Here is a 12786-nt window from a genome sequence, read left to right as displayed (position 1 = left end):
GTCTCAATTTTGTAGATTGTGTTATTATTATTTTTAATTGATTCCTATAATAGTTGATGAGATTCTAAATAATAATAAAAAATTGTTTTGGGTAAGCTAATTACAGAGTATTGTTTTTTTTAGTTTAAAATCGGGGAGGGCTGCAATATTTGGGCCGGAGATTTAAAGCAATTTCAGTTTTTTTCTACACTTTGCACCAAACACAACATCCACACAACTTTGAAATAATTTAATTGGAGTACTCGGTATTAAAATTGCACATTAGTTTTTGGTAGGGGCCTTTTTTAAGGTTAGAACAGGGCCTCCGGAATGTATAAGACGGCCCTGAACACAGTCAGCTGGCCGATCATGCGTGCAAGGAAAAGGAAATGACAGGACAGGTAAATAATGAATGAATTTAAGGGTGTGGAGGTAATTTCACTATTCTTAAGGGAAGTTTAGAAGGCACTCCTTACTTTACATATATAAAAAAAAACCACCATCTTTCTTACTAACGAAACAATTATGCCGCGTGGAAAACGAATTCAAGAACGTGTCATGCATCCCCTCAAGAGACGTTCCTATTAATGTGTGGTCTCCACCTATCTTCCTCTCTCCTCCACTCTTGATCCCTTCCTTACACAACTCCACAACTCCAGATCTAGGGTTCATCGTCCTACAACAAAATCCCCAACTCCGCCCCATTTCCAGAAATTAAACTCAACAATGGCGTTAGAATGGGTAGTACTCGGCTACGCAGCAGCTGCAGAAGCTATCATGGTGATCCTCCTAACACTACCAGGCCTCGACGGTCTTCGCAAGGGTTTGATCGCCGTTACTCGCAACCTTCTCAAGCCATTTCTCTCAATCGTCCCTTTCTGCTTCTTTCTTCTTATGGATATCTACTGGAAATACGAGACTCGTCCGAGTTGCGAAGCCGATTCGTGTACTCCTTCCGAGTTTCTCCGTCACCAGAAATCGATCATGAAATCCCAGCGTAATGCTCTTCTTATTGCTGCTGCTCTCATATTTTACTGGATCTTGTACTCTGTTACTGCCTTGGTTGTTAAGGTTGAGCACTTGAATCAGCGCGTTGAGAGGATGAAGACACGAACTGATTGATGGGTTTGTCAATTTGTTACCTTTTAGGAAAAAACACCACAACATTTTCTTTTGCGAGATAAGTGGAATTATGTTCCTTAGTGTTTGTGTAATGTGCACAATTTCAATCATACATTCACGGCTTTTATTATTTACAACGTTAGGTTTCTGTTTGTTTGATGCACTATCTTATGGGATTAATATACATTTTAATGGGAAATGCTTATATTTTCCTCTTTAGTACTCCAATATAATCCAATTAAGTTCATGTGTATCGTGTTGATGAAAATGCTTAAATTTTACTGTTTAGTATTCCAATTTTAAGTCAGTTAAGTTCATATTAATCGTGTTGATTATCTATGTATTGTAATGCAGGATATTTAACAGTATAAGTAAGTGTTTTCAGAAATTTATGTTTGTATACTTTTGGAATGTCGAATGTAATCTTATTATAACTAATATGTGATGCATTTTAAGTGTTTGCTGTGATTGTATAAGCTTACGTTGTTGATTTCCTGTTTGTGATAATTTATTGCACAGATTGTTCCCTTATTGATGTTGATTTTATACGTAGTATATTTGAATCCTCTAGAATAATAAAATTGTTTGGAGTTAATTGTCACATTGTCCGAACCCTTTATGATTTAGGATTTGCTTCAATTTCACTAGAATACCTTTTTGACATCCCAAATAGTACTCCGTATATGTGAGCACTAAGTATTATTTATGGACGGGGGGAATATTTTTTTTAGTAGTTAGATATTCTTGTTGAGTATGTGCTTAAAAGATTAGGCTCCATTCTCTTATTTTGATTGAATTTATATTATCTGGATTTTTTTTATTTTGTCTAAAATAAATTATTTGTTTGTGGAAATGTTTGAAAAGAAGTTATTTTTGCTTAACTGAACTTATCTGAACATAACTGAAATTATCTGAATTTATATGAACTTATATGAACCTAAGTACAGTACTACACTTATTTGAACTTATTTTGTCTGAAATAAGTCGAACAAAATACCGTGAAACGGAACAGCTAGGTGAAATAATATAAGTGTTGTCACCAACTATGATAGGACTTATATCCAACTGTTGAGAGGGTTTTCTATGTTTTCAATAGGTATCCTGTTCTGTTTGCTTAGTAGATGCTCATTTATACGCTTCTTCAGTTCCGCACTTGCTAGCTTGCTGAACTTATGGTTTCAGTTTCAAACTGCATACTCGATTTACACTCTAAAATAAGTCTCTATGTCCGATCTTTGGTTCATGCGTCAGCCTGCAGGACACTATTATTGAACAACATTATGCTGCAAAAAGGTGCCTTGTTATTCTTAAGACCTCTTTCATTCATTATGCTGCCTAAGTTGTGCATGTTTCTCCGTAATAATGTTCAATTTTTTTTGGTTTTAGTGGGTAGAGCTATAGTATAACACTATACCAATAACATGCTTACGGATTTTACAGCACCGTGAGTGCGGGAGTGGGAAAAAAAGACCACCACAAAATCTTTCTGTATTAAATGGCAATATTTGGAAGCAAGATTGATTATTTTGTGCCATCAGGGTGAGGTGGAGCTTTGATGGTTTTGATTCAACCTTGGCTTAGTTACATAGGCACAAATAGGCATTTGAATTTTGAGGTCTTTTTTCGGATGAGCATCATAGTAGGGGGTTTATTTGTGATTCGTAGGAGTATATTGCTATACTGATTAGTGATTACTGCATCCTTGTTGATGTTTTTCTGAATTTCTTATCCCTAGTTTTGCTAACAGTTCACTAATATTCCTTTTCAATACCTTGTTCTATATCATATATCAAGGTTAAATGTTGGATATGTCTGCATTCCACCATCTACTGTAGACTCGTTGTGTCTAGCTGTCATATCTTGCAGATTTTCATTTCTGCTGCTCCTCTGCTTCTGTGCTCTGTATGTTTATCCGATACCCCGTTAAATTTGTGAGGAACTAGCTTAGAATTGCAACATCATTTTCTCTTCATTGAGTTTTAAGGGAACAAGAGATCCTATGCTCTGTCCGCTTTCTTTGGTGCGTGTAATCTTGTTTATAAATAATTGTTTCTTACTTTGGAATCACTGAACGAGAGATCCTATGTGGTCAGATACTTTGAGTTTCGCCAGTTCCTAGTTTATTCGAAAAATCTTGTTTTAATCTGTTTGTAGAATGAGTTGTGCAAAGGGTTTTGTGTGCATTGTGTATACAATGAATTTATGGGGTTTTCATGAGTTAACTCCGAGTTTTGAAGAAAGGAAAATTTGGTAATATTAATCCAACTTTTGGCCGATTTTCTTTTATTAATCCCACCTACGACATATTTTTTAATAATCCCACCTTTACTACCCGACGACTTTTATTGGGCTTAAGTGGCCGGTAATCGGTGAAAAAGTCAACGAGATGGTGATGAATTGATGATGATGACTGAATATATCGAGAGAGAGTACTGCCATGTAGAGAAATAATGCCGCTTACAACAGTTTTATGACTTGTTGGGCCCAATAAAAGTTGTTGGATAATAAAGGTGGGATTATTAAAAAATATGTCGTAGGTGGGCTTAATAAAAGAAAATCGGTCAAAGGTTGGATTAATATTACCAAATTTTCCTTGAAGAAATAATCAAATACTCCCAACTTTCCATAATACATAAATTACCCCAATTTCAATGTTTGATAGCCAATTAGTCTTAATGACGTCATCAACTCAACTAACACCTAACAGTCCCACTAACCTCTTATTATTCCACCCATTTACCGTGATTTTCCTTTTTGTCCCTCTAAAAAAATATAAATATATCCCTCCTGTCTCCTCACGTGACCGATTCACCACCACCGTCGCCCAACCACGTATCACCAGGCCATCATCCAGACACCTCCAACCACCTCTAGGCCGTTGCCACAACCATCGCTCATCCAACTTCAACCCTAACCTCTCCCATCCTCGTATTACCCTTAGTTGTCTACCTCATCGCGGCGTATCGATGGTGGCGGTGGGGATTGAACCCAAAAATGGCGTGCTAAAGAAAATAGAGAAAATTGAGATGGATGTATGTCATTTAGCGGAGTAAGTTAGGGCTGCTAAATTCCGAGAAATTTTAAAATAATTCCCTTGATCGGCATATCAAGTGGCATTCTCGTAATTATAATAAACAAATATACAATCTAAAAATTGCAATGCACGATATATTTGATATTTTAAAAAAATATAAATAAAAAGATATTGTATATTTTGACAATTTATTTACGAAAATACCTTTTATGTTTTACACGCCAATCATGGAGATTGACTGAGCGGAGCTCCTAAATTCCAGTTAAACTTCTTTTGAATTTCATTGGGCCAAATCGTTTGGTCGGTTTCAACTTGCAATTTAGGGCTCTTCTATATTTGGAATCGCTTTATACTTTCTCCGTTCTTATATACATGACATAATTAGGTTTTTAACATTATTCACACAAGCCTCTTTAACTTCCTTTCGTAATTTATACATAAGAAAAAACATAGTCGTGCGAGGTCTTAATAGACTCGTCTCAATAAAAAAAAATTTTTTTTTTTTTTTTCTATCTACAAGTGCATCACTAAAGTTCTTTGTGGTAGATTGAGGCAAATTCTTCCTGATCTTATTCTGGGGAATCAAGGGGGTTTTGTTCATGGCAGATACATTGTTCATAACATTATGGTGGTGCATGAAGGAAATAATGCCCTTGGTCCAAGTATGCATTCAATGTTAAGTCTAATAAATGCGGTTCAGTATTAATTAACAAGTTAATAATTCAGTGAGATCAAGTGAGCTGAATGCCTAGCTAGAGGCCGCTTGATATTAATCCACAGCTTACTCTTGACTGAACCCGTAGGGTCACACAAATAGTACGTAAACGGATCAAGTATTTAATGGCATTAAATACTCTATCTATGGATATTCGGAATCGACGGATCTTGGTTTCAGTGGGAGCTGAGATCGTCACAAGCAAGAAATGAATACTCCGGAAACGATGATATTGCCGGAAACGGAAATATGGATCGTATCGGAAATATAAATATTATCCAAGTCGTAGATGTTGCCGGAAACGGAAACATGGTACGTATCGGAAAATATTATCGGAAATGGAAATATTGCCGGAATCGGAAATATTGTCGGAAACGGAAATATTGTCAGAATCGGAAATATTATCGGAATTGGAAAATAGTTCCGGAAACGGAAATATTAAATATTTGTTCGAAACGGAAATTAATTGCGGAATCGGAAATATTAAATATTGTTCTTATCGGAAATGAATTCCGGAACCGGGAATTTAATCGGAAGCGTATCGTACGAATAAACATCGGACGAGGCATGCCGGACGAAGGCCCAGCACGAAGCCAGGCCATCGCCCAGCAAGCAAGGACGCGCGCCAACGCCCAGCCCAAGGCACCGCCAGGCCCACCGCAAGGCAGGCCCAGCGCGCCAAGGCAAGGCTGCCCAGCGTGGGCTGCGTGGGCCGAGCGCACGCGTGCGGGCGCCCTCGTGGCTCCATGCGTGTGTGTTTGTGTCCATGCACAATTCCTAAATCTATTAGGATTTGGTGTATGATTAAACTCCTATTCCTATTAGGATTATTTAATTAATTAGAATCCTTGTAGGATTCTAAATTTAATTAAATCGTATCCTACTAGGATTCCAATTCCCTTTCCAAACCTCTATAAATAAGGGCCTAGGGTCATAATTTATAAGTACGATTGAAGTATTCAAAGGGTAAGTTTTTGAAAGAAAATTCAGCCACACTCTTGCACAACAATAGCCGAAAATTCCTAAGCACCTTAAGGGCGATTCTAGTTGGTCAATCTTGAGGCGGATCCGGACGTACTGTGGACTATCTACGGAGGGACGACACTTGGAGTCCTAAAGACTTGTTCTTGTTCGGTTCGGGCGCAGCTAGGGAAGGCACGCTACAAAGTGTATGCATCTATACTATGCTAAATGATTATGTGTAAATAATATGCTTTCCTGGCTTTATGGTTTTTCCGCATGATTTATGTATTGTCATATGTATCATAACCTAACAGTGCAGGACCTGGTGAGACACTATGGAAGAAAATGTGTGAAACCTAGTTGCTTAATGAAGATTGATTTGCAAAAAGCTTATGACACAGTGGATTGGTCTTTCCTAAAAGAAATGTTGGTTGCACTGGAATTCCCTGAGCATTTTGTGAATTTAGTAATGGAGTGTGTCACCACACCAATGTTTTCTCTCATGATCAATGGGTCCATGCATGGGTTTTTCAAATCTCAGAGGGGTTTGAGGCAAGGGGGTCCTTTTTCTCCCTTACTTTTTGTTATCTGCATGGAGTATCTATCAAGAATTTTGCATAAAATGAGTAGTTTGACTCAGTTCCAGTATCATCCAAGATGTAAAGATACAAAGCTCACTCATTTGTGTTTTGCTGATGACCTGATTTTGTGCTGTAAAGATGAATTCCCATCTATCTATCTTATCTTACAAGCCTTCAAATTGTTCTCTGACTCCTCTGGTTTGAAAGCTAATATTCAGAAATATTCCATCTTTTGTCATGGCATGGTGGAAAGTGAAGTACAAAGAGTAGTTGAGACTTCTGGTTTCACTAGAAGTAGCTTGCCTTTTAAATATCTTGGTGTTCCCATTTGTTCAAAAAGAATTTATACTGCAGTGTGGGGTGTTGGTTGACAAGATGACCAGCAGAATTAAGCTATGGAGTTCCAGAAATCTATCCTATACAGCTAGAATGCAGCTGGTCAATTCTGTGCTTCTTAGTCTTCACATGTATTGGGCTCAGATCTTTGTTCTTCCTAAGAGTGTGATGCAGAGTATTGTTAAAATTTGCAGAGCATTCCTTTGGAGTGGTCAAGCTTTTAGCCATAAGCCTTGCAATATCTCTTGGGATAGTATCTGTTGTGACAAGAAAGTAGGTGGATTAGGCTTCAGAGATGTGTTTCTGTGGAATGTTGCCAATTTAGGCAAGTATGTTTGGGCTTTGGTTACTAAGCAGGATAATGTGTGGATTAAATGGGTCACTTCAATGTATTTAATGAATGGGGAATGGTGGGATTACCAACCTAGCAGCTCTGCTAGTTCGTATTGGAAGCAGATTTGCAATACAAAGGAAAAATTGAAGTCAGTGTATTCTAAAGCTGATTTGGAAGCAATGCCTCATTATTCAGTGAAACAAGTGTATCAAAAGCTAGTTGGAGATAGACCTAAGGTGCATTGGGATAAACTTGTGTGGAATAGGCTCAGTACTCCCAAACACAGATTTATTGCTTGGTTGGCAATCCAATCCAGACTGCAAACTACAGCTAAGTTAGCTAGTATTGGCATCAGCAATTCCTCTAGCTGTCTCATTTGTGGCCAAGGTGATGAAACTCATCAACATCTGTTTTTTGAGTGTTCTTATAGCAGGCAATGCCTGACAGAGTTGAAAACACGGCTGGGTATTAGAATTGCAGCAACTGATCTCCACCTTCTATACAGATCCATCAGACATGGGAGAAGCTCTAAGTTTAGAAAGCAAGTATATCTTGCTGCTATTGTAGCAGTGGTTTATATCATCTGGAAATGCAGGAATTCAGTGTTTTGGGATTGTTGTATCCCTACTGTTAAGAGTACTATAGGTGCTTTGAAGCAAGCAGTGAGAAGTAGAATTCAGGTTGTTATGCCTAAGTATGTGAATAGGAAAGACTGTAATTGGTTTGTGAACTTGTAATCTGTGTAAGCCTAGTTGTTTTGGTTGCTTCTTGGTGAGATGGTCCAACCTAGTTGGTTTGTCTCTCTTGAAGTGATCTTAGGTTGTACTTGACTATTTTTGAGCTATAATATTATTCTCACTTGCTTAGCAAAAAAAATAAACATTTTTTAAACATCCACTTTTTATAAGTTGTTCTTATCCATAGTGAAAGATATTAATGTTTGAAATCTTGCATTGGCAAAGATGCCTAAGTAATTGAATATTTAAATTAGAACAGAGGAAGTATATGTTGAATTTATTGTACAGAGAGGTTTCTTGCACGAATTGCGATTTTCTTATTTCTACTAGCTATTTGTCCATTTGTCTATTATAAGCTTGTTGGATCCACTCTGGGTGGTTTGGTTGTATTTGGTTGATTTCAAAAGTAGGGAGATAATGGGAGAAGGAAGTGGCAGGGGGCTGATGTGTTGGTCATAGTCGGACTGTAGTTGGAAGTGGCTTCCATGGTACCAGGAGTGGTGGTAGAGGTTGCTGGTTGTGAGAGAGGAGAGAACAAAGGCAACAACAAGGTGGGCAACAATGGAGGGAAGGCTAGGGGAGAAGTAAGGGGGACACAGAAAAGAAAAAGGGAAAAAAATGGTTTGATGGGTGGGTTAATTAGGTATTAATCGAGTTGATTAGGGGTTGATGGCGTCATTAAGGTTGCTTGGTTGATTTAGTATTGAAATAGAGATATTTTATGTATTATGGAAAACTGAGGGGTATTTGTTGAATTTCTTTAAAATTTGGGGATTAACTATTCAAATTCAAAACAAGAAATAACACCCGAAATCAATGAAGAGAAATTTTTTTTTTTTTTTAAAAGAAGGTGGGTCTTACACGTCTGCCATCAATGGTGTGTTTCTTAAAGAACACGACTAATAACAAAAGAATTTGAAAATATAACAAACCAGAAACCTCTAAGTCTACCAGTAGCCTCACCTCTCATAATAGTTGCCTAAAAAATATCACCATATTGTTTGCATTTATGTTAATCTAATAAACAAAGCGGAATACAATCGCGAAACCAAGATCCATGTGAAAGCATGAATTAAACGATATATCATTATATGCGTGTGCTCCAAGTAGCCTCACGAATACGAACAAGAACTCCATCTGTAGTTCCTCTCAATAGTCCACCGACACTTTCAGATCCGCCTTGATTCCATTAACTTACAAATTCCTCAAAGCTTTATGGCTATGGAGATTTTAGATATTTTTGAAGTTTTTCTTACTTGGAGGCAATCTAAATATCTTATTTGTTTTATTAGAATAATAACACTATGTATTATAATAATGAAACCTTAATCCAAGTAGAGATATCGGCAAGGGGCTTGAAGCCCTTTTGCTTGGCCTGCACGCGCACAGCCGCACGGCCCAACAGGCCTTGGGCCTTGCTGCTCAGCGTTGTTGTTGATGCCTATACACAACGCGCGTGCCCAAGGCGTAGCCTTACTGGGCCGCTGCTATTGTATATGCACGCTAGCAGCACTATTGGCCAAGCCTTGCGCGCTTGGCTCGTGGGCTAGCAGCGTTGCTGCGTATCCGCGCCCATGGCCTTACGAACAATATTCGTCGTTACACGACGATTCAATGTCTTACAATAAGACAATTCATGTGGCCAAGGCCAGGACAAACACGATACGACACACGATTCCGATCCAACGAATTATCGTATATTATTTTTCTGATCTAAATTTTCGATTAGCAATTAAATAAATTTCCGATTTATTTAATCAGGAAATCTGTTATTTTCTATTGGTGTGACCTTGTAGGTTTAGTCAATAGTAAGCTGTGAGCCTAATAAGGATTAGAACCCAGTGATCGGAAGCATTGCTGCATCTAACTTTTCTGTTCACTTCATCTCACTGAATGAATTGTTCCTGTAATTTATCTAAACCTTAGTATTAGACCAATGCACCTTGGGTGATGGACACATTTCCTTCAGTGTCCCACTTGTCAAAAGGACAAGTGTGCATTCCAATTCCCTTTTCTATACTTATTAAAATAGCGTAAGATCCAAGAAATTCTTTTTAGGTCCAGAAGTTTTTCATGAATTTTTGAGTTCAACTGTTAAACTTTTGCCGATTATTAAGCCTTAATCAATTTGAGCACGACTATGCATTTTCACAGTATCTAACTCCCCGAGAGGCCTTGTACAATTCTCCGAGAGCCCTTGTACAACAACAATCCCTTCTTGTACTTCCTCTGTCTCTTATTGTTTGCTCTATGAAACAAGTGTGCTTTATTAAAAATTGGGTGAGTAGAATTGAGAAAAGACAAAAATGGTGGGCCAAATATATTTTATGTGAGAGTATATTTTTGGTCCCATGAGAGTATATGGTAAAGGGTCAATGTTTTTGGACAGGCTAAAATAGCAAATGGGGCAAACAAATAGGGATCGAGGGAGTATACTTTCCTGTTAAACTTCTTTTGAATTTCATTGGGCCAAATCGTTTGGTCGGTTTCAACTTGCAATTTAGGGCTCTTCTTGTAACTTATGAGGAAAATTCCTTCTTGTAACTTATTAAAGACTTACTTTGATTCATAGATAGCCTAAATACTACTTTTATAGTCTACTTTTACGGTGCGACGTTTAGCGGGAATCAAAGCGAACTAATTAAACAAGTAATTATAAGTACTTATATTTTGAGGAATAGGTTTCAATCACCATTAACGAGAACGACTTATGCCATGACTTTAAAATCTTAAAGTGTTCTCATGGTCAATACGATACGAATTCCATAAGTATCTATGCTAAAGATTTATGGCATCCAAGTCCCATCTATTTCAAGAAACTAAACTATAAATCAAGTTGCAATCTAATCTTCATTACTCATGCGTCCAACCGTTTAATGACCTAGATTAGGGATGCTTTTACGATTCAATATTCAAGTTCACTCATGGGTGTTTCTTTATCAAAGACTCTAGTCTTGATATCCTATTTGAATGATTTTGAATCGATTGGACTTATTATTTAATACAAAACCGTGATTAAATGAATTATGAGAATTAATTTCATAAATGATGAACATTTAAGACAAATGTTTTCCAATTTATGGGCCTCTATCCCAAAATTAAAACATTCAATGATTTACACATATGGGCTTTTCACCCAACACTTAAAATTTTTATGGAACTCAAAACTTGATTCTAGTTTTGCATGTGAGTGTTGTATCTCATTTGATGTAGAGGTTTAGTTATCATACTTTGCTACCCTTGACATCTTTAGGACATGTCTCTATCTTAGAGGTCTCTTTGATAAAGATACCCCCTCCAACGAGGGGGTCTATTATACTAGTGATTCAAAAAATAATTTAATAAAGGAAGAGACCCATCTTTGCAGAAATCATATACATTATCAGGCGAAGAAAGTTTGAAAATTTTAAACCAATTCATTGCCTCCTGTTGATACTGAACTCATCTGCATTGTTCTACCATTGCCACCATTACCAGGTGCAAGAAAAAAAGGCGCCAAGTAGAGAGAGAGAGAGAGAGAGAGAGAGAGAGAGAGAGAGAGAGAGAGCGAGAGAGAGAGAGAGAGAGAGAGAGAGAGAGAGAGAGAGAGAGAGAGCATTGTTAAGATAAGTAGAACACAAATCAAGATATTTAATTTGAATCTTCTGAAGTTTGAATGTTAAGAGAGTTATTTGTATATAAATCAATCATATTACTCAACCCATAAATGACCATTTCATTCCAATACACACTCAATGATTGTTTATGTTTACTTTGAATGTCAGTCTTTCTGTGTCCAAACAGAGAATTATGTTGATTAATGGAACAAAGTACCATTGAGTTCCAACCTTTTGAAGGACTTTTAATAAAAATAAGATGACCCTACATCTTTGTAGCACAACTTTGCTTCCTTTCCCACTTGTAGGTCAATAACCAGGCTTAGCTTCCAAAATTTGACTTCATAACAAAAGTCAGAATCTCAAGCAGTAATCCAATATCATAGGAGAAAATTTCCTAAGCCATTTCTCTATCACATGTTCACCTAGGTAAAAATAGAATTTCGAATTCACTTTTATTGTTCTTGTTTCCTATCCTTTGTAGCACATTTTCTTATAGTACAAAAGATTTTACTGTTTGCTTGATCTTCTTACTTTGTTATGCTTACAAAGTCCCTTTTTCTTTTATTCATTTCACATCCAATGAGTCTAGTTCATTATTGAATCAAAAGGAAATTGATAATACATAAGCCTTTAACTCAATACTTCATTGTTCCAAAGGGTACCCAATATTTTGAATGAAGTCATATTGGTCTACAATTTAATTTTTAGCTGAAAATAACCATGAAGGCCATTGTAAGAAAATGTGGCATCCAAGATATGCTATCATTCTCCTTTATTTTTAGAATTTCTCTTTAAATAAGTTACCAATCGACCGAGGAAATTTTGCAGTTTCATTATCCGAACGCAATAAAATTTAAGATGTACAATTATATTCACTATGATTTATATTCTATAAAATGAAATAGCAAAGAATAAATATTTATCATACTTTAATAACTTTGAAAATAAGCAATCCATGCAATTTCTAAGTTATTAAACGTTTTATCCGAGTCAATTTGAGTCCTATTAGAACATAATGAATCCAAGACCCTCAAAATCTCTAGGTCTTAAGCATGATTTGGCTTGTCTTAATTATTTAAGATGTCAAGTAAGAAAAAACCATTTCCCAACAGTTCCAAACTAATCTTGGCCAATAAGCTAATGCTATAACTTATTCCTTTGTGACAACATATACCAATATTGCTTGAGTTATAACCACAATCAATGTGTTCATTTAGGATGCCTTACTATATAGGAATGCTTTAGTGTAAAACTACTACTTAGGTTCGAAGATTTATGTAAATGCTTGATTTGGAAGGCAAATTTAACTCAATATTTCTTTAGGATTTAGGTGTTTCTATGTTGGTTTGATAATTAAGTGAACTAAAACTTAATTAAAAACACAAA

General features: G+C 36.6%; 1 protein-coding gene across 1 annotated transcript; it reads left to right on the top strand.

The window, feature by feature from the left end:
• Positions 1 to 521: 521 nt before the first annotated feature.
• LOC110783198 (uncharacterized) lies at positions 522 to 1348 on the top strand. The gene has a single exon (XM_021987509.2). It carries the CDS (start codon positions 706 to 708, stop codon positions 1099 to 1101), a length of 396 nt encoding a protein of 131 aa, XP_021843201.1. The 5' UTR covers positions 522 to 705; the 3' UTR covers positions 1102 to 1348.
• Positions 1349 to 12786: the final 11438 nt, after the last annotated feature.

Source organism: Spinacia oleracea, chromosome 3, assembly GCF_020520425.1.
Source record: "Spinacia oleracea cultivar Varoflay chromosome 3, BTI_SOV_V1, whole genome shotgun sequence".
Lineage (NCBI taxonomy): Eukaryota > Viridiplantae > Streptophyta > Magnoliopsida > Caryophyllales > Amaranthaceae > Spinacia > Spinacia oleracea.
The sequence above is the reverse complement of the archived record's forward strand: the minus strand, read 5'-3'. Positions and strand labels throughout refer to the sequence as shown.